We start from the raw sequence: 21,669 nt of genomic DNA, 5'->3' as shown, positions 1-21,669 counted from the left end.
TTATTCATATACGATTTGATACAATTAATTTTAAGATGTGAGTCGATATTTGTTCACCAAAAGTAAAGAGTGTTTGCGAGGGAAAATGTTGGTTCGGCTTGAATGATGACCGTTCTTCGAATTGAGGTCGCGATATCAAATCGTTCGCAAACTATCGTCCAAACCTTGCTTGACCTTTAGATTTATGTTGATCATTCATGCGATATTCAATAAGTTGACATACTAATGACAATTATCAATAGATACACTCTTTGACATTTTGTCAAGTACACTCGTTATTACTTATTCGCCCTGACAGTTAGTCTTCTATCTTCATTTTTGATGGCCGCGGCCATTCTTCATCAACCAACGCCGTCGTCGTACTCAACTTGGAGCTTCAACTAATTTATGTTTAGATCGATCTAAACTTTCGTCCAATACTTTCAAATACTAATATCTCAATAATAAGTTCGAAATAAATTGAGATAAATTTAACAATCATGCATACACCTTCGCTATTCTTGGCCTCCGCGGTCGTTCTTTCCTCACTTGCCTCCGCAGAAGGGGATCGACCAAAGTATTACTTTCCACGAGAAGTCAAAAGACAAATATATTCAAACAATACCATTACAAGCAATACACCAGCTCAAACATCGCATACGAAGGATGAATCTACAATTACATCTTCATTCTCATCCACAAAAGATCCACTATCAGATGATGGGACTCGAGATACTACGACGAATAAGAGGGCATCTTCAAGTAATTCATTCTTGGATACTTTCTCTTCCATACTTGGCTTAGGAACGACAACTACAACATCGATACCTTTGTCGTCGAGTTCAACTACGAGCATTCCTACTACTACGAGCATTCCTTCCAGTATTCCACCTTTGAGTACAACCGTCGTTAGTGATGTATCTTCAAATGATATCACAACCATTCTAGTTATGAGTACTGTGACTTTAGGAACTGGATCTAGTGAAGTTCCCGTGATTCCACCAACGACAAGTTCGACTTCAACTTCGATCTTGGCTGTTGAAACAACCTCATCGCCAAGTGCTCAATCAACGACGGAAAGTTCAGTTTTAAGTACAGATTCAAGTTCTAATGCTGGATATACTGGAGCATCAACTGGAACAAGCCAAACCATCGTTTCCGTACCTACGACTACTAGTGTTCCGGAACCCACGACTACCAGTTCTTCGACTTCAATTGTGGATGGAATTACAGGTATTTCGACCGGAGTTGAACCCAGCATTTCATCCGTTGAATCGACCACTTCACCCAGTTCGACTTTCATTGGCTCATCAGTACAATCTGTTGCGACAAGTTCCAATGCTGGATTTTCCGGAGCATCTACTGGTACATCCCAAACTGTTGTATCGGTTCCTACAATCATTAGTTCTTCTAGCTCAACCGTGGATGGAATTACTGGAGTATCAACTGGAGTATCTAGCCCATCATCAACCAGTTCCTATGTTCTCGTCGGAGTTTCATCGGTTACTACAAAATCGGCTGTCGAACCAATCAGCAGTTCCAGCAATACTGATATTGATATTTCCCTTGGATTAACTGTAGCTCCCACCGGTGTACCCATAACTACCAGCGCCACTAGCGTCTCTAGTGTCTCAAGCACGTCCGTTTCCGAAGATTCTGGTGTTTCTGGACCATCTACAGGTACACCCCCAAAACCTACTGAAACTAGCGCTACCGAAACTTCAACCCAAAGTACCGTTGATGGAATTTCCGGTGTATCCACTGGCACTGTCCCAACTTCCGTTGAAAGTATTGCTTCCGAGACTTCAATTCCATCCTCGAGCTCAGTTGTGGGTATTACTGGAGCATCTACTGGATCTGGTTTATCAGTAACTGCGCCAGTTTCAGTTCCAACTTCAACCGAGACTCCAATTCAAAGTTTGACCGTCTCGGGTGTTTCTGGAGTACCTACCGGTACAGCCCCAACCGTTATTTCCAGTGTTGCCCAGTCCTCAGAATCTTCTGAAACCCCTGTAGCTACCACTGTCAAATCTGCATCTTCCAGTGATATCGCTGGAACTGGTTCAGCTCCAAGTACAACTGTATCCCCATCTTCAGTCGCATCAGTAGATAGTTCTTCAAGTTCAAACCTTTTGGAACCAATTGTCGCTTCCACAGGTTTACTCCCATCCAGTATTCTCCTTCCTACCACAACTTCTGAATCCGATTCTCAAAGTACATTGGTGACTTCAGCCACTACTTCTTCATCAGCTAGTGGAATCACTTTTGGACCAGGTGGAGTTTTATCCGGCTCAAGTACTATCACTGCAAGTCCTTCGGATACAAATACTTCTCCAGTATCTGTTCCAACTGACTCATCATCTGGTCTTTTGGGAGTCATTGGTACTGGATTAACCAGTCTAGTTGGTGGTGTGACTTCCGATCTAGGAACTGCAGTATCTCAAATAACGAGTGCTATTTTACCAACAGATTCATCAGCTGCAACTTCAAGTGCTGGAATTTCTGGACCTGCTACAGGTGTTTCTTCTGAAACTACTTTGGCTGGTGTTACTGGTCCATCTACTGCTGCCTCAGATATCTCAGTTTCAAACACTGCTACTACAGATAGTTCAGCACCAACAACTGTTGCTGGAATTACTGGAATATCTACCGGTGTCTCAGCACCTTCAAATACAGTTTCTGGAATTACTGGAGCCTCAACAGGAACCGCTCCAATCTACAGCTCAGATGCCGCTTCATCATCAGCTCCCGGCGATTTACTCTCATCCTTGGTCGGTGGAGTATCTTCCTTGGTATCTTCCGTTACCTCGGATGTTCTTCCAACTTCCTTGACTTCCCCTACGGATTCTGTCGCTTCGGCTTCGGCTTCCTCGGCAGGTATTATTGGAGCTACTACAGGTGTATCTGCCACGGATTTGAGTGCTACAGCTTCTCCTACTTCCGCTGGAATTACTGGACCTGCAACTGGTGTTTCAGGTGCATCTGCATCTACTACAGCCCCAGCCGGTTTACTATCCTCTCTTCTATCTGGAGTAACATCTGATTTGTCATCTGTAACTTCGGATGTTGGATCTCTCACATCTGATTTACTCACAACTAGTACTGCCTCAGCTACCGGAACAGAAGCTACTGATTCCGCATCTGTTATAGGTACTTTGAACAGTACCAATGTTTCAAATACTGCTTCCGCTACAGATTTGATTTCATCCCTTCTATCTGGAGTTACTTCCGACTTGAGTTCTGCCTTGGCATCTGAAACCTCGAATACATTACCAACTACTACTGCTACTGATTTGAGTGCTTCTGCATCATCTACAGGAATTACCGGCCCAGTTACAGGAATTAGCTCTACTGCTACTGAATCCTCTGCCCCAACATCAACTGGTCTTCTTTCCGGTATTACTTCTCTTCTCGGATCAGTAACTTCGGACATTGGCTCGGCTACTTCAGTTTTGTCTTCAGATCTTTCTTCTGCCACTTCCAATGTAACCTCTGAAATTGGATCAATCACGTCAGATTTATCTAGTGCCCCAAGTTCAACAATTCTCAGCGGAACAGGTGTATCTGCCTCGGCTACAATTACCTCGGAAAGTGCATCAGCCACAGGATTATTATCCTCCATCATTTCTGGTGTTACTTCCATTGTTGGTTCTTCCACAGATCTCTCATCCACCGCAGCTAGTACTACTACTCCATCTTCCTCCAGTTCTACTCCATTGGGAAGTATAATATCGAGTATATTTGGCTCTAGCACTGCCAGTGAATCATCTGCTACGATTACAAGTGATATATCAACTGCCACTGGTGCTCCAAATGCTACAGCTATTACTTCTGGAACAGATATTGTCTCAAGTACATCCATTAGCCTTGGATCTTCTTCTACGATTTCAGGAACTGTTCTCCCAACCACTGCAAGTGGAAATGAGACCTCGATTGCAGTATCTACAACTGGCCTTTCCACCAGTATTCAAACCGGATCTGCTACCACCACATCCAGTTCAGGAACAGGAGTTGTTACTTTATCGACTTCCTCCGCAGCTTCTGTGACCAGTGGATCAGCCAATGTCACCGATACCTCAATTTCTGCTTCTTCCGCTTCTGCCTCAAGTCTATCAAGCACTGCAACATCGGTTTCTGCCACAACAACTCCAAACACAACGGTAACTGATATATCTTCAACTGCAGCTTCGTCAGCAACTGTTACCTCTGGAAGTTCGGCTACTACTGCACCAATTACTTCCGTTCCATCGACGACTGTTACTCCATCAATTACTTCCGTTCCATCGACGACTGTTACTCCATCAACAATTGCCTCTCCCACTCAAGAAAGTACTACTTCAGTTGTTAAGACTCAAACGGCTAGTGAAACAACAGCTCCTCTCACAATCTACCCAACAGCTACAAACAATGCTACATCAATGTGGCTTCCACAAACCATCATTGTTCAATCTTCATCGACCAATCAAGTTACTCCTACCAATACTGCACTTGCTACAACTTTGCCAAAGGTCATTACACCCAGTGGATCTATTCCAACCAGTCCAGAAAACTCTACCTTGATTCAACTTGGATTCCTTTTCCAACTCAATTATGCATTTGTTGTTGCCAACCCACTTTCATCAGCACAAATCTTCCAATACCTTCCAATAGGTATTGCCAATGGATTAGGAATTAAGCCAGAACAAGTTGTTATGCACAGTCTTATTCCATATAATACACAATCTCAATTGGAATACATCACAACTTTGGCACTCGCTTATATTCCCACCAACTTGGTCAGCACATTGGAACTTGATTTACATACACCTACAGCAGCCATCTACAACAATGCCGATCCTTCAGTTAGCACACTTGTTAGCTATATCAACCCTTCTATTCCATTGACACCTGGATCAACTCTTGAAGGTGGTTCTGGAACGGGTACTGATAGTTCTGGATCAGCAGCAACTACTAGTGCTTCAGGCAATAGTGGTGTCTTCAATACTGATGCTCAAAATACCTCTCCCAAGGTTAAGAGTACCACAGCTGGTATTGTTGTTGGAGCAGCAGGTGCGGCAGCTGCTTATGGTGCTGCCATGTTCTTCATCGCCAGAAGATATAAGAAACGTAAGCTTAGCCATCGTCGATCCAACTCGATCATGAATGCATCAGAAATGAGACAATCTGGTGCTTTCACTGGTGGTGCATTCATGTCTGGTGGACGTTTGACACCTGGTATTGGAGGAACCGATAGAAATAGTGGAGGCAGTGGAAGAAGTGCAGGACATTCAGCACGTACACAACAAATCTCGGCACCAATGATGGCGGAGAATTCATTGGGATGGAATTGAAGACTGTCAAGCAGGTCAATTTAATTTCTTCTTCACAAACATATACCCCCCCAAAATTCAAAACACATGAAGGTAATCTCAAGAACTTCATCTCGTTGTATCATATACATCCTCTCCAAAATCTCAGCATCTGTCTGAAGAAGAGCAATACGCTCATCATTTTTTCCTTATTTATTTATTTTCAAGTCATTGGGCGTTGGGTATCGTCTTTATACCCCCTTCTTTGCATCATTATATAAAAAACGTTCCTAATATTTCGGGTATGGTTTTTTGATACGGAAGGTTTTTATTCTATTCATGTTGAGAGGAGGATAAAATTCAGGCGGGGGAGGGAGGAATTGGAGGGAGAAGAAGAAGAGGAGAAGTAAAGAGAGAAAGATATTTGAGGTCTTGGGGAAGAAGGACTCTGCGAGAAATGAGGATGAATTTAAAAACCTTTGTGTATATTTACGATCCTACGAACGCGGATATTTCTTTAAAGAGTGAAAGATGTTGTAGCCGTTGCAAGCAAGCAAGCACAGATACCTGGTATGTGATTTTTTTTGAGGTGATGTTAATGTTGATGTTGATGTTTTGTTTGTTTGTTTGTTTTACCTATTCAATGTACTTTGGATGCGCGCTTTATTATTGGATGGATATATTAATTTAGTAGTAATAATTTTTATGGAGAGCAGGGAGGATGGATGGAAGGGGAGGGAGGGAAGGGAAGATGGAAAGATGGGGAAGATTTGTAGATAGTTGGATGAATGGATGGATAGATGGATACCTGAGGTTTGAATGAATGAATGAGGAATTTATTGTGAATTGTGAATTGTGAATTGTGAATTGTGGATTGTGGATTGTGGATTGTGAATTGTGAATTGTGAATTGTGAATTGTGAATTGTGAATTGTGAATTGTGAATTGTGAATTGTGAATTGTGAATTGTGAATTGTGAATTGTGAATTGTGAATTGTGAATTGTGAATTGTGAATTGTGAATTGTGAATTGTACAGAATGTTTATTAATGAGTCGATGAGTTGAAGAGTGAAACAAGTGAAGTAAAAGTGAGGGGTGATTTCTGAGTGAGTACTGTACCTACATAACATAGATAGACGAGTGAACAGTGAACAGTAAGGTAAGACAGATTTTCCCACCTAATATCATATCTTATCATTTTCATCTCACTATCGTTTCTAGATAGTACCTATCTATTAGTAGGAATGTGGCTCTAGATCGCTCACGGACTTTTATCTACTCTGTATCTGTATCCGTTGTTGATTAGGTAGATTGTTCATGTGATTTATGTATGAGTAGGTAGGTAGCTAGGTGTCTAGTACTGGTATATATCTACTTCTTTATAGGTATGTATATATCATACTGGTTTGTATGTATTTCTCCGTATATATGTATACATCATATAATAATGAGACTAATCGCTTCTCTCTTCTCATCATCGATCGCTTCGGAAAACCCTATTTTATATACCTACCTAGATACGCGTATACACTTTCGAGACAAGTAAACAAACAGACAATGAATGATTAGAAAAAAAGGGGATAGGAATCATAGGATACGAAATGTATAAATGTATTTTTAGATGGATGTATAGATTGGTAATACTAGGTAGGTACGAGGTAGGTATGGTCTACCGTCTACTCCATTTTCATGGCTGTGTAGTATGTACTCTCCCTAGGTACCTAGGTAGATATCCTGCAGTATGTACTATGTACTATGTACGATAGGTAGGTATGGCATTGGTATGTCGATATATGTATGTAACGGACTCCGGAGCTCGCGGAGAATGGCATTGGTGGATGGGATTGGTTGGCTGTCCAGTCTTAGCTATCTTACGTACCTAGGATGGATACCAGATCTGCATGGTTAATAGCTGGAGCACGCGAAAACGTGGCTGGGAAGAAAGAAAAAACAGTTGAATACCTAGTTGAGTCGAATGCATCGTTGCCCCGTCAACTGGTCCTCCCGCCATTCCATTTCGTGGAGATGTTGATCCATTTTTCCTTACCCTCGTTACCCTCTTTACCCTCTTTTCCCTCGTTTCCTCGTTCCCTCCCATGCTTGCTTGCTTGCGTGCCCGCTGCCTTGCCTTGTCTGCCCTAGAGGAAAATCGGATGCTGCGTGTCTACGAAAGAAACTCCTGTCCTGTCCTGTCCTGTACCCGTCCTGTACCTACATACCAACCACACTTCCTCTCTCCACTTGGTCTATGATCTTTGATCTTTGATATTTGACATTTGATAATTATTACATTACCATTATACTTTTATTATTTGCAAATATTGGAATTGGATTGGGAGAATTGAATTTGAATCCAAACTTGAATCTGAATCCGAATCCAAATCCAAATCCAAAGAAACCTTGGAAAACCCAATTCTGAGACTCAATCTCCCCAAAAGAATATCAATATTTACACCAAAACATTCGCTTCGCACGCAAACCATTCCAAATCCATTCATGGAAGCGTAAACATTCCTTCGCATTTCCCCCAAAGAAGATTGGAATTGGCGCATTTCCGTCGCAAAGTTCACTCCCCAATTCACAATAAGCATTAATTTTAAATATGGATCGCTCAAATACGCCCTCGATGCCTCCAATGTATTCAGAGACATATCCAGATGAATATGATTCAATACCTGCAGGTCACAATCGACATGGCTCCGAAATTCGTTTGTTAACTTCCTACGATGATCCCGATACCCGTCCGTATGTAGTACCACTCGCTCCGCGAGCTGTTCATTTATCTCCCAGGAAACCCCCTCCAGCCGTGCCCGTGGCGACCCCAGAGCATCTCGCGTCTCTCAAGAAAGAAGAGGAAGTCATCTCATCTTGCAAGTTGCAAACAGGAGTCGAGATATCAGCGACAGCTATGAGTGCCCATGACCCCAATGACATCGCGCATCTCTTGCCGGTTCTTCCAGATGGCCCTTCCCGTCGAAGATCTCTTAGGCACCCGGTTTCCTCCCCTTTGTCTACTCTGAAATCGCAATTGATAGGTAAAAAAAGCTCACTGGTGAAAAATATTAGTACTTCCTCCGATCGCAGATCTTATCAAGCTTCTGTTATGTCCACAGATTCCTACGATGATCATAGAAGAGCTCCTTCAATAAATACATATGACGATCATAGGCGTCCTCCATCAATGAATACCTACGACGACCATAGAAGACCTCCTTCGATTAATACCTACGATGACCATAGAAGACCTCCTACGGCAACCACATACGACGATCATCGAAGGGCGCCTTCAATTATAGATAACGTCCCAGATTTACCTCCCCCCGAAAGCGCATATCGTCCATATTCCCCTCTACAATACTCACCCTCCGGTCGAGCGTCTCCCACGCGAACTTGGTCTCCAATTAGAGAAGAGAGGAACTCTTCGGAATTCAACGTGCCGCCTCCAATGGGTTATCAATATGAGCCATCGGACTTGAATGGAAGTCCAAGACCTGGCACACCTTCAACAGCTTATGGGGGGAGTCCGAGAAGACCATTACCTCCGGCGCCTTTATTTGCGGCTCATGGTGCTCGGTCACCATTTGGAGATGACGCAACAATTCACATACCACTCGAACACGATTACGAAGAAGAAATGTTGGATGAGGATGTTTTTGGGCCGGAAAAGAGGGACGTGAGAGGAACTATGAGGTCGAGACAATCGTATTCGACTTTTGCTGATGACATGGAAAGTGCAAAGGACTACGAACATTATGGGCCCGCACCTTCTGGAAAGCAAGAACGCAGAGGTGCCAATAGGACGACTCAGATGAAAAAAAGAGAAGTCAAACTTATTAACGGAGAACTGATTTTGGAGTGTAAAATCCCTACTATCCTTTACAGTTTCTTGCCACGAAGAGATGAAATCGAATTCACACATATGCGATATACAGCTGTTACATGTGATCCCGATGATTTTGTAGCGAAAGGTTACAAATTACGTCAAAATATGGGAGCCACGGCTAGAGAAACCGAACTGTTCATCTGTATTACCATGTACAATGAGACGGAAATTGATTTTACGAGAACGATGCATGCTGTTATGAAAAATATCTCACATTTCTGTTCTCGATCGAAATCTAGAACGTGGGGAGAGAATGGATGGCAAAAAATTGTGGTTGCTATTATTTCGGATGGTAGACAGAAAATTCATCCGAGAACGCTTGATGCTTTGGCTGCCATGGGTGTTTATCAAGATGGAATTGCTAAGAATTTGGTTAATGGGAGAGAAGTGCAAGCTCATGTGTATGAGTATACGACTCAAGTTTCTTTGGATTCGGACCTCAAGTTCAAAGGTGCTGAGAAGGGAATTGTTCCTTGTCAGATGCTTTTTTGTCTCAAGGAAAAGAATGCAAAGAAATTGAATTCTCATCGTTGGTTCTTCAATGCTTTTGGAAGAGCTCTCACGCCGAATATCTGTATCATGTTGGATGTGGGTACGAAACCTGGAGGCAATTCACTTTATCACTTGTGGAAAGCTTTTGATACCGACTCTAATGTCGCTGGTGCTTGTGGAGAAATCAAAGCTATGAAAGGGAAAGGATGGATGGGACTTCTTAATCCCTTGGTGGCGTCTCAAAATTTCGAATATAAGATGTCGAATATTCTTGATAAACCTATCGAGAGTGTGTTTGGTTATATTACTGTTTTGCCTGGTGCATTGAGTGCATACAGATATCATGCTTTACAGAATGATCATACGGGTCATGGTCCCTTGAGTCAATATTTCAAGGGAGAAACGCTACATGGTCAAAATGCAGATGTCTTTACGGCAAATATGTATTTGGCTGAGGATCGTATTTTGTGTTGGGAATTGGTGGCTAAGAGAGATGAAAGATGGGTCTTGAAATATGTGAAGGGATGTACCGGAGAGACTGATGTGCCAGGTAAGTTGAATCGCTATTTTTGTTGTGGAGTTTACTGATCATTTTTAGATACTGTTCCGGAATTCGTATCGCAAAGAAGAAGATGGCTCAATGGAGCTTTCTTCGCAGCTGTTTATTCTCTGGCCCACTTCAAACAAGTATGGCATACTGATCATACCCTTGGACGAAAGATCCTTCTTCACATTGAATTTATCTATCAGTTCATTCAACTCCTCTTTACTTACTTTTCTCTGGCCAATTTCTACCTTACCTTCTACTTCATTGCCGGTTCGCTATCTGTCGATAATATGGATCCATTTGGTCACAGTATCGGAAAATATATATTTTATATCCTAAAATATGTTTGTGTTCTTCTCACCGCCACACAATTCATTCTATCTATGGGAAATCGGCCACAAGGAGCACGAAAGTTATATTACATGTCCATGATCATTTACTCGATCATCATGGTATACACACTCTTCTCCACCATTTATATCGTTTACCGAGAAGTCCACGATAATGCCAAAAGTCTCGTACTTGGCAATAATCTCTTCACCAATCTTGTCGTCTCGCTTTGTTCAACCATAGGCCTCTACTTCCTCATGTCTTTCCTCTATCTCGATCCTTGGCATATGTTCACCAGTTCTGGTTCTTACTTTGCTCTTCTTCCAAGTTACATCTGTACACTTCAAGTCTACGCCTTCTGCAACACCCACGATGTCACATGGGGAACTAAAGGTGACAATGTCATGTCTAACGATCTTGGAGCCGCTTCTGGAAAAGGTCAAACGGTCGAACTCGAAATGCCCTCTGAGCAACTCGATATCGATTCCGGCTATGATGAAGCGCTTCGCAATCTCCGTGACAGACTCGAGGTCCCCGTGCCTCCCATCTCGGAATCGCAACAGCAGGAAGATTACTACAAGAGTGTTCGTACGTACATGGTCCTCGTCTGGATGATTGCAAATGGAACGTTGGCAATGGCTGTTAGTGAAGCTTATGGACCGGATCACTTGGGGACGAACTATTACTTGACGTTTCTTCTGTGGGCGGTGGCGGCTCTGGCGCTCTTTAGAGCGGTGGGATCGAGTGCGTTTGGAATTATTAATTGTGTGGAGGCGATTGTGGAGGGGAGGATTAGGTTGACGATGACGGTTCCTAGGTGGATGGGAGGGTGGAGTTCGAAGATTAGTGAGGGGATTAGCGAGGGGATTAGTAGTGTGGGGAATGCGGTTAAGAGGAATTAGGGGGAGTGGGAGATAGAGTTGACGGAAAGGAAAGTAAGGGGAAAATTAATGTATAAGGAGGTATGCGAATGAAGAAGAGGATGATGCAAAAGAGGAAAAAAGGAAAGGAAAAGAAGAGTTTTTGATTGATACCATGGGAACACGAAGCAGAGATGTTACTTATACCACACCACGGAAGAAAGGAAATACCTCGGGATATAGGAATGGGTTGGTTGTTTGGTTGCTTGGTTGGTTAGCATGTGGATGGGATTTGGAGGGTTTTTTTCTCTTTTCATGCTTTGAATGATGGATTTTATGGATGGATGGATGGATTGATGGATGGGTGGGTGTATGTAAATATGTAAATAGGATTTGGAGAGGTGTTTTTTTGTTTTATTATTGATGATTTTTTTGTTTGTTTGTTTATATTTTTATATTTCTATGTTTTATGTTTTGTGTTTTTGGTAGGTGGAGATGATGTAATGAGGGATGTGAATGTGAGAGAGGTGTGAAGCATGTGAGGAGATGAATGAGATGATGTAATGAGGGATGTGAATGTGAAGGATGTGAGGAGATGAGAGGAGATGGATGAGATAGATAGATGATATGATACTTAAGATGATACTTGAGCTTGAGCTTGAGCTTGAGCTTGAGCTTGAGCTTGAGAAAAAGAGAAATACCTTCTTAGACTAGGACTATCTAGGTATGCTTTGAAACTCTCATTCTTTGTGAATGTAAATGTGAATGTGGCTGTGAATGCTACTTGGAAGATTTGTTTTATATCAAGGTGCTTGCTTGCTTGCTAGATGGATGGATGGATGGATGGAATGGATTTTTCAACAAGTCTCGCTTCTGCGTATGGGATGGGGATGGGGATTTGAAGGGTGGAGGAGTGGAGTTTCATGGGATGGGATGGGAAGGGATGAGAAGGGGTGAGAAGGATAGGTATATTGAGTGATAGAGTTATTTAATGATTATAATTTGAATGCTCAATGGATGGAGTAAAGATTGGGAATTTCCTGAGAAATGGCTTCATACACCGATAGTGAATTATACGACTATTCCCACCCCAAAAGAATCTCCGTCTAATCCTCCATGATGAATTTCAAAAATGCCTGCGCTACTTTCACACCATCATGCTCCTTAGCTACTCTCCCCACCGCATCCGTGTAAGTCTCATCGTCAAAAACCCCCGATGCATGTCGTGCCTCTAATAATTCCCGCACTATCTCCTCTGTGAATTCCGGATGTCCTTGGACGGTGATGAGTCTTTTGCTGATGTACATTCCCTGCGTGGCGCATTTATCTGTGTATGCTAATTGTTCGACTTCGGGCGGATATGCGTAGATGATATCTTTGTGCATTTGGAATATGTTCTTTTGATACGTTAGTTTTGGTTTCCCTCCTCTCCCAATTCCTCAATTCATGTATGAAATCAAAGTAATGGAGATAGAAATAGAAATAGATAAATAAACATACCAATTTCTCCAACCCAAAAATTTCCTTCCCCCTCCCCGTCAACTCCACAGGCGTAACACTCACCTCCCACCCCCTCTCACTCCTCTGCACCTTTGTCCCCAACGCCCTCCCAATAATATGATGTCCAAAACACACTCCCACCAGGCGCACTCTCTCCTGCGCCAACACCCCCTTCACAAACTCCACCAGCTTCGCGATCCACGCATCGGAATCAAAAGACGTGTGTCGCGATCCGCTAATGAGGACTGCGTCGATGGAGGAGAGGGAGGGATATTCCTGCGCGGTGACAACGTCGTATTTGGTTATCTGCAGAGAGGAGTCGGGGAGCGGAGGGGAGAGCGAAGAGGCCCCCCGCTGGAGGAGTGAGGTGAATACCCCGCCGTACCCGCCGTATTTGGAATTGGTGTTTTGGAGGGGCGTGTCGCATTCGAGGATGGCGATGCGGAGGGGAGGGGAGGGCATGCTGGATGGGATAGGATATGATGGGGGGGTATGCTAAATGTTTGTGGAAGGTCGATAGAGATATAGATATAGATATAGAGATAGATAGATGAAAGAGAATGTGTGAATTTCAAGATGATAGCGAGAGAGATCTTGAAAGTCAATGGTTTGTTTGATTTAACTTGTGTGGAATAGATAAGTCCAAAGATTGAATGAATATTGGGTAAACAGATTGTCTGTTTGATATCAAGTCCGATATTGCTCCGGGATATTTTTGGCTCGGTATGCGGTGGTTTCTCTTATCGATAACGGGTATTGTATTCAACCGAATATTATCCGTACGTACGATAGCATACTCGAAGCTCCCGAGGTCTGCAATAAATCCATGCTTGCATGCAGAATACTTGAGTGGAAAGCCTGGGCTCGCTGGGGTTGTAGGTATTTGTAGTGAGTGATTGTTGATTCGCGCCCTTTGCATGATGATGATGGATTGGAATGTATTGGATTGGATTGTATTATATTGTACTGTATTGTATTATATTAGATAGCCTCATCGGATACATGGAGAGTATTCTAGAATGGGATCCCGTCTTTAAGATATAGATAGGTAGTCAATAATAATAAAAAGGTCACATTCTCAGTCATCGTATAAGACCTGTTCAATCAGAAAACACAACTTTCAATTGTATGAATAATCGAAATCTTCATATATGCCATCCATCCCACCCCAAGAGATGAAGCGGGAAAATCATACTTTGCGCTGATAGGTTCCCCGTCACGAAAGTCCTTTACCCGTTATGGTGCGACGGGTATCACTGGTGGATGGATGCAATTGCAACTCTTCGAACATTGCATGTCCTCAAATCTCGGTTTCCTCTTTTCTCTACGATAGGTGCATCGTATGCATGTACCTACTATACGATGTATGAAAGCGGGACTGACTCACTCGGTGAATTCTTTTCTCTGATGGATCCAAAGGGATGAGGGTTTTTCGTAGCACGATTGCGTTATATAGAGGGTCACAGGGTTATATATTTCCCATCCCCTCTAACCTCTGGAGGAAAGTGGAGGAGTTTGGGGTCAGCAATTCCCTTGTAGATGATTGTGAGGGTGTCGAGAAAAAAATGATTGCTCCATTGGGCGGTGACTCCGAATTCGCTTTGAGAGTGCGGGTGCATCTATATATATGTTGATCTCCATTCTCTGCAAATTGACTTTGTTTGAACTTTGTTGAGTATTATCGGTTTCGCACAGAGGAGAGAAATTATGGCGGAAACCAATTATCGAGCGGGTGGTCCAAATCCCTCATCCCATACCGCGACAGAGAATACACCACTCCTCTTTCCACCCAGAAATGACACACCTGCGATTGAAGAAGTCTTGGTGGATAATGATGGCGATTCAACAGGAACTGATGTCGATCCCAATGAATTCGATTTGATGTTATCGAGAACAACATCATTTACAGCTATAGGAATCGAAACCAATCCTCAAGAATCATCTATGCTTCGAAGTTCCCGAATTCATCACCATGCCAAACGAGGATCTCGAAATTCAAGTCGTGTAAGCACGAGAAGGAAATCCATTTCTGGTTCTATTAGGAGTATTCGAGAAACCATCGAGGACGATGACGAGGAACCCAAATCACCTTTTCTAGGCGGCGTTGGAGTAAAGAGATTTTGGCTCATTTTCGGCGGTGTGCTTCTAACATATACATTATCTTCATTTGATTCTACAATCATGGTTTCGAGTCATCCAGTTATCACTTCATATTTTCATGCGTCTAATAGTGCATCATGGTTATCCACCGCATTTCTCCTCACATCCACCAGTTTCCAACCCATTTTCGGACGTCTCTCCGATGCCATGGGAAGAAAACCTCCATATATTTTCTCTATGATTTTGTTTTTGGTATCGACGATTTGGTGTGCTCTTGCTCAAAGTATGACAAGTTTCATCATCGCGAGAGCGGTTTGTGGATTGGGTGCGGGGGGTGTCATGTCCATGGGATCGATTATCACAAGCGATCTCATACCCATCGAGATCCGCGGAGCGTATCAATCATATCTGAATATTGTTTTTGGGATTGGAGCAGCTTCGGGGGCGGCACTAGGTGGCGCGATTGCGGATCATCTTGGATGGAGATGGGAATTTGGGGTTCAGGTCCCAGGGTTGATTCTTTGCTTGATTGTTTCGTGTTTTGTTATCCCGAATGATTTGGGTTTGAATAGGGGGAAGAAAACATTGAAGGAGGCTTTGAGTGTTTTTGATTATAAAGGTTCGTTGTTACTAATGGCCACTATTACTTTCTTCATACTCGCAATTGTAAGTACCTTCCCAGGAGCCTGTCAAATTCTTTTTACTTGCGTGTACAATTCAATCTAACACTCATCAGAATCTCGGTGGTAATATCTACCCCTGGACACACCCCCTCATTCTCACCTGCATAATCCTCACTATCATTGGCCTCCCCCTATTCATCATAACCGAATACTACGCCTCCCAACCCGTCATGCCCCTCTCCCTCATAACCCACAATCCCCGCGGTTCCCTCATCATCGGCAACGCCCTTGGCGCCATCGTAATCAACGCAGTCCTCTTCAACATCCCCCTCTATTTCCAAGCCGTCCTCCTCGAATCCCCCACCGCATCCGGTCTCCGTCTCATCATCCCCTCCATCGCCGCCAGCGCGATCGGCACCCTCACCGGATTCCTCATCACCTGGACGCGCAACCTCAAAACCCCCTTGGTCCTCGGTGTCTCTCTTTATGTCATCGGAACTATAGGACTAGTAGCTATGAATCGCTCATTGCCAAATTGGGTATACGTATTACTATTGATTCCATCGAGTATGGGACAAGGATTCCAAATGCCGGGAAGTTTCATGAGTGTTCTGGCCGTGAGCGAACAGGGGGAACAAGCGGTTGTCACGACGACATTGGTTTTGTGGAGGAGCATGGGACAGGTTTTGGGGGTGGCGGTCAGTTCGCTGATTGTGCAGAATTCGTTGGTGGGATTCTTGAATGCGAATGTTGTGGGACCCGATAAGGAGAAGGTATTTTTCATTCATTTTTCATTCATTTTCTTTATGTTCCTCTATATCTTCTCTAGAATTTTATCATTTTGATCTGGAAGAAGAAAAACTAATAAATCAATAATTCAATAGGTCATCGAAGCAGTCCGCTCCTCAGTCCAAGCAGTAGCAGGTCTAGAACCCCACTACAGAGACCAAGTCATCGATTCCTACGCCGAAGCACTAAAAGCCGCGTATGTATTTGCGCTGGTGGTAAGTATTCTGTCGTTTGCTATAACGATAGGGATTAAATTGCCGAAACTTGGGTTTAGAAAGTAAGGAGAAAAGAGCAAGGAAGAAGGAATTGTGAGAAAAACAAGGGAAAGAAGTCTTGTGAGGAGGTAGATGAAAATGATGTAGTGGTATATACCTAGGTAGGTGGAATGAATGACAGAGTATGGATTAAATTGTATGTTTGAATATAAGCCTAGCATGGTATGAATCAATTTGGCGATTGGAAAGGAAGGAAGGAAAGGGGAAAGGAAAAGTTTGGAATCTGGGATGGGATGGGGGAATTATGAATGATGAATAAATGAAATAATCACAATAAATAAATAAACAACTACGTAAATAAATAAATGAATACATGAAGAATGAGAAATAAACAAGGTTAGAGATCGAATACATGTTATAATAATGTATCAGAATCAGAGAATATATCTAGGTATCTATCAGTGATACAAATTACCTAGGTAGTCTAGCTCGATACTAACGAGGTGGTTCGGGTTAAGGGGTATGCATCGCTTAAGAAAGTGACGGGGAGTGAAGAGACTATTATTTCTGGTTTGAGGATGAGGAAGTATTTGTTTATGAGATATAGATAGATGATCTGTTTGGATTATTCGTTAAGAAAGGGCAAAGCCCAGGTAATAGCGAATTGCGGATTGCTACTTTTATGTAACATGGGATATGATGTTGGTATCTGGAAAGTATGACGTGCAACGATGGGACGACTACTTAGCGACGAAATCGATCAATCCGATTAACATGCTCTCTTCAAACTACTATATTTGCCTATACGCAATAAAAATTATTTCCGTCCATCGAGCCGATCCATCTCACAAACTTTCCCTCAACAAGCACCCCCCACGGACACCACACCCCTAGGCTTCTCCCTTAAGATTTTATCTTCCTCAAAATCTTTCCTTACACTTTCCGCTATCTCGTCATCGGTCAGAACTTTCCATCCCACGATCGCCATGGCTTTAGCCGTCACAATAGTAATATCATGAGCTTCTTTTGTAGCGGCCGCTTGTGTAAATTGAGGAGTGTGGTTAAATGCTGTATCGGAGATGCCATACCAACCATGGAAGCCGGGACATTCGTATGTGACGTTACCTGCGATGGAGAGATCGGTTAGGAGATGAGCTATGTTGAAGCGAGGTTCGAAACTTACCCATATCTGTTGAGCCAGGGGCATTATCAATGTGTTTAAAATCACATGTAACGGGGTATTTGAGACTCTCCATCGCCTGGGCGTAATGGTAGCAGATGGGCTTGTTGGGTCGTGTATCCGCGTATGTGTTGATCCTGAGCAAGGTCAATGGATATCTTGAAATGAAAAGCGGGGATTGTAAACATACTCTTCAAATTCGACGGTGCAGCCTGTTGCAATAGCAGCTCCCTCGAAACATTTAATGGCTCGGGCTTTGAGCTCGTCGGCTTCTTTAAGAGTAGCACTTCTGATGTAATAAACTAATCCTGCACTAGCCGTGATGATATTTGGTCTTGTGCCACCAGATTCAATCACACCCTGGTATAGGTTAGAATACATGTGGTTGGAGAAATATTCAATATGCTTACATTGATCCTTTCGTATGGTTTGATCTGTTGTCTCAATACACTTATAGCATTGTAAGCCAGAACAACGGCATCAAGCGCATTGATACCCTCCCAAGGTGCCATAGCCGCATGAGAAGGCTTGCCCGTGTAATGAATCTTAAACTTGTGGTTTGCCAATGTGGTGCTATAGGCAGAGCCGACAAGACCATGACTCGGGTCTCTGATCGATGGATGAACCATCATACAAGCATCAACATCTTTGTACGCTCCAGCGTCGATGAGCTTCAATTTTCCTCCACCTCCTTCCTCAGCCGGTGTCCCCAAAAGCCTGACTCGGCCGGAAATATTATGCTCTTTGATTGCGGCGGCCAGACCAAGAAATGATGCAATTGAAGCAGTAGCAATGAGATTGTGGCCACACGCGTGTCCGATATCGGGTAAAGCATCATATTCCGCGTTGTACACTACAAGACGACCCCCACTACCATACTCAGCCGAGAAAGCTGTCGGTACACCATACGCTCCAGTCGTGACAGAGTAACCTAGCTCTTTTAGCATGGACGTAATGTTGTCGTGTGCCTTTACTTCATTGTATCCAAGCTCTGGATTTTCGTGGATCTAAACCTGTGAGATACGGTGCAATTGTATATGGAATAGAAGGCTGCTGCTACCTTTTGATTGATTGCTTTTAATTTCTCATCGTATTGACCGATGGCCTGATCGAAGAAAGTTGAGTCATTCATTTTTGATGGTGATTTATCTTGGTACTTGGTGGGCTGCTTTATTGTTGAATAGATGTGCAAATGGGAAACAAGGGAGGAGCAAATGCTAGATTGCTAATAAGCTAATGCAAAGTCAATCCGTAATGAGCTCACGAGGAATGAAGGGGTATCTATAAAAGGCAAACAACTTTCTGAAAATGCAACGGTTTTATTAGTATTGACAGCTGTAACCAATCGAAATGAGTGCCACGGTTCGTTCAATATCATGCTTTTGATTCACAGACATCAATACCGCGGGGTAAAATCAAAATTGGCGAGCTCCAATTATGATTGGTTAGTCGAGACGACCAGCCGCATTTGACCCACTTGACAGGTCTGATTTGATAACAACCAATCATTTCAGCCTTCTTCTCAACATCACTTCATCAGCTCAACTCAGCCCGCAGTTATTATGGCCTTGATTTTGTCTTGTAAAGGTTGTAGATCTGTGTATAAATGTTCATATAGATGGGGCAATGTTGGAAAGAAACTTTCAACAATTGTTTGAGCATTTGGATGAGATTTGGACTCTATCTAGAATTTTGAGCCAACTTGTATTGCAGATTCTACTATGTCATAATCTAGAAGAGGTTTCAGGTCGAGATTAGGTAGGTGTTTTTAATGGTTGAAAGTTTTAATCTAATCAAGTATAGGATGCATGACTTGTAGACGTGCTAGAGTGAGATGTGACGAAAAACATCCGATATGTGAAAGGTGCAATCGTCTCGAGTTAGATTGTTCATACCAGCCATTTGTTTCTCGAAAGGAAAGGGAACGACGGCATCGAGAAGCGAGAGAAAGGACAATTCCAGTTCAGATCATCCCAAATGTCGTTGCATCCCTACCACATCCGAGACCGGCAGATGTCAACGAATTTCTCCATGCTGTGGAAGATGAAGCATTTCCTGACATGTGGAGCATGCATGAATGGACGACCAATATGGGACATGGATTCATCTTACCCGAAGGTTCCTTCAATCTCGAGACATTTGACGGACTAGCGCCAGGGAACAAGGACACTTACACTAATAGTCCTTCATCGCCGTTCCAACCTTTAAGAGCTCTTGACCTTGTGGGTCGAGATAATGTTGTGTTCCAGGATGACTATTATGCTCAAGGATGCGTCACACTTCATTTCCCAAATTTACGTCATTCGAGTCCCTTGAAACTCTCACCATCAGAGAAACGGGCTGTTGAACACTACGAGAAGACATTATCATTGAAGTTTACCACCAAAAACCCCACCTGGTCAACCCAGCAAATATATATTTGTCTCGGCGCCCAAGATCCTCTAATTATGCACTTGTTGCTTGCGATATCATTTCGTGACTTGTTTTTCAAAGATAAAGATAATGCACTTCACGACCTTGCCCAAAATCACTTTCGAGCTGGAATTGGTCGTTTACTGACAGCTATCTCCGAAGAAAAATCACCACACCACTTGAGCATCATGGCGGCTTTCTGGTTCTTATATATGCTTGGATCAAGTCAAATTCATGCGGGTATCGGTACGATGATGCTCTTGAGCAGAGTTGTGTGCGATTATGTGCAAAAGCATGTAGCGGGTCTTCTAGATCTAGATCCACTCAATAAGCGACACGCAAATCCTCCATTACCTTTCCACCTTCGTGATCAATCGTTACTAGCCCGAGTCACAGTTTGGATGTTTTACGCCGATGTTGGATTTTGCTTTTGCTACCGTGGTGGGGATCTCGCAAGATATCTTTGCACCGACACCAAGAATATATCCAAAATCGTCGACATGGGCCGTGCTGTTCTTGCTCTGAACTTTGACCAAGACTATCCACCAGATCAGGCAGCTGATGACACTCAGAATCTTGAAGTGCTAGATCTTTTATGGAAGTCAGCAATAATGTGTCAGCTGGTGAATGACCTTGATCAAAACATCCCATCAGACGAGATAGAACAACAATTCTGTGAACTCGAGCAAACTTACAGCTCTATATTCGAACTTGCTGCAATAGATCTGGAAACTCGTCCAAGATTTCTGGTCAATGCCGATTGGATACTCAGTTACTTCTACGCTATACGTATCTACCACTTTCGATATACTACGCGAAACGAAGATCGCAACGCAAGACCAAAGGTAGTTAAACGAGCTCTCAAGTCACTCTTGGAAATCGCCCAGAGAATCTTTGCAAAGGGTGATGAGGAGCATTACGAAAGGCTCCATTGGCCCTTATTCATGGCAGGGATTGAAACCACGGATACTATACATCGGGAATGGATCTTGGAAAAATTCTCATCTGGAAAGTTCAAGACTGTTTTGGAAAAGGTGTTGAAGATTCAGCATCTGAGTGGAACAAGGGTTCATATGTCTTTGGTTCGCGAGATGTGCTCTAAGGAAGGGGATGCTCCACGTGTTACTTTTCTTGGCTTTTGATACATCTAATCTTGTGTTTCATTTCCACTTTGCTTCATTTGATATCCGTTCTCGTTTGGAGAATTCTTGAAACTTTCTAGCGTGGTGTTGGGAGAGCATTGTTTTTACTTAGTAAAATTTCATGAATTTTCGGAAGATGTTCTCATTGGCGAATCAGTAAATTCATTATCCTTCCTAACTCTTGCTTGTTGTCGGTTTGATCTCTTTGGTGAATGATACAATGTGAAGTCATGGTTAGCAGATTAAGACGAAGTATTTGAGGCTTATTTTGGTATAATGAGCTCTCTAGTGTCATAATTCAAAGCTTATTCAGTCATTAATTTTCTTCCT

General features: G+C 43.0%; 6 protein-coding genes across 6 annotated transcripts; 4 read left to right on the top strand and 2 right to left on the bottom strand.

The window, feature by feature from the left end:
• Window positions 1-479: 479 nt before the first annotated feature.
• On the top strand, window positions 480-5,309 carry EAE98_008407 (uncharacterized protein; the record flags this gene model as incomplete). The annotated part of the gene is made up of 1 exon (XM_038956030.1): window positions 480-5,309. One exon carries the CDS (start codon window positions 480-482, stop codon window positions 5,307-5,309), a length of 4,830 nt encoding a protein of 1,609 aa, XP_038807489.1.
• A 2,559-nt stretch (window positions 5,310-7,868) lies between these two features.
• Window positions 7,869-11,420, top strand: EAE98_008406 (uncharacterized protein; the record flags this gene model as incomplete). Its single annotated transcript, XM_038956029.1, has 2 exons — window positions 7,869-10,191; window positions 10,240-11,420. The coding sequence occupies 2 exons, from the start codon at window positions 7,869-7,871 to the stop codon at window positions 11,418-11,420; spliced, it is 3,504 nt and encodes a 1,167-aa protein (XP_038807488.1).
• An 826-nt stretch (window positions 11,421-12,246) lies between these two features.
• On the bottom strand, window positions 12,247-13,340 carry EAE98_008405 (uncharacterized protein; the record flags this gene model as incomplete). The annotated part of the gene is made up of 2 exons (XM_038956028.1): window positions 12,247-12,775; window positions 12,879-13,340. The coding sequence occupies 2 exons, from the start codon at window positions 13,338-13,340 to the stop codon at window positions 12,485-12,487; spliced, it is 753 nt and encodes a 250-aa protein (XP_038807487.1). The 3' UTR covers window positions 12,247-12,484.
• A 699-nt stretch (window positions 13,341-14,039) lies between these two features.
• On the top strand, window positions 14,040-16,970 carry EAE98_008404 (uncharacterized protein). The gene is made up of 3 exons (XM_038956027.1): window positions 14,040-15,644; window positions 15,715-16,374; window positions 16,486-16,970. Exons 1-3 carry the CDS (start codon window positions 14,586-14,588, stop codon window positions 16,669-16,671), a joined length of 1,905 nt encoding a protein of 634 aa, XP_038807486.1. The 5' UTR covers window positions 14,040-14,585; the 3' UTR covers window positions 16,672-16,970.
• Window positions 16,971-17,464: 494 nt separating this feature from the next.
• On the bottom strand, window positions 17,465-18,917 carry EAE98_008403 (uncharacterized protein; the record flags this gene model as incomplete). The annotated part of the gene is made up of 5 exons (XM_038956026.1): window positions 17,465-17,730; window positions 17,789-17,922; window positions 17,976-18,145; window positions 18,196-18,792; window positions 18,846-18,917. The coding sequence occupies 5 exons, from the start codon at window positions 18,915-18,917 to the stop codon at window positions 17,465-17,467; spliced, it is 1,239 nt and encodes a 412-aa protein (XP_038807485.1).
• A 676-nt stretch (window positions 18,918-19,593) lies between these two features.
• EAE98_008402 (uncharacterized protein) lies at window positions 19,594-21,339 on the top strand (the record flags this gene model as incomplete). Its single annotated transcript, XM_038956025.1, has 1 exon — window positions 19,594-21,339. One exon carries the CDS (start codon window positions 19,594-19,596, stop codon window positions 21,337-21,339), a length of 1,746 nt encoding a protein of 581 aa, XP_038807484.1.
• Between the last annotated feature and the right edge of the window lie 330 nt (window positions 21,340-21,669).

Source organism: Botrytis deweyae (assembly GCF_014898535.1).
Source record: "Botrytis deweyae strain B1 chromosome Unknown BDEW_022, whole genome shotgun sequence".
In the NCBI taxonomy this organism is placed as follows: Eukaryota; Fungi; Ascomycota; class Leotiomycetes; order Helotiales; family Sclerotiniaceae; genus Botrytis; species Botrytis deweyae.
Note: the sequence above shows the minus strand (reverse complement) of the source record. Positions and strands in the feature narration are given on the sequence as shown.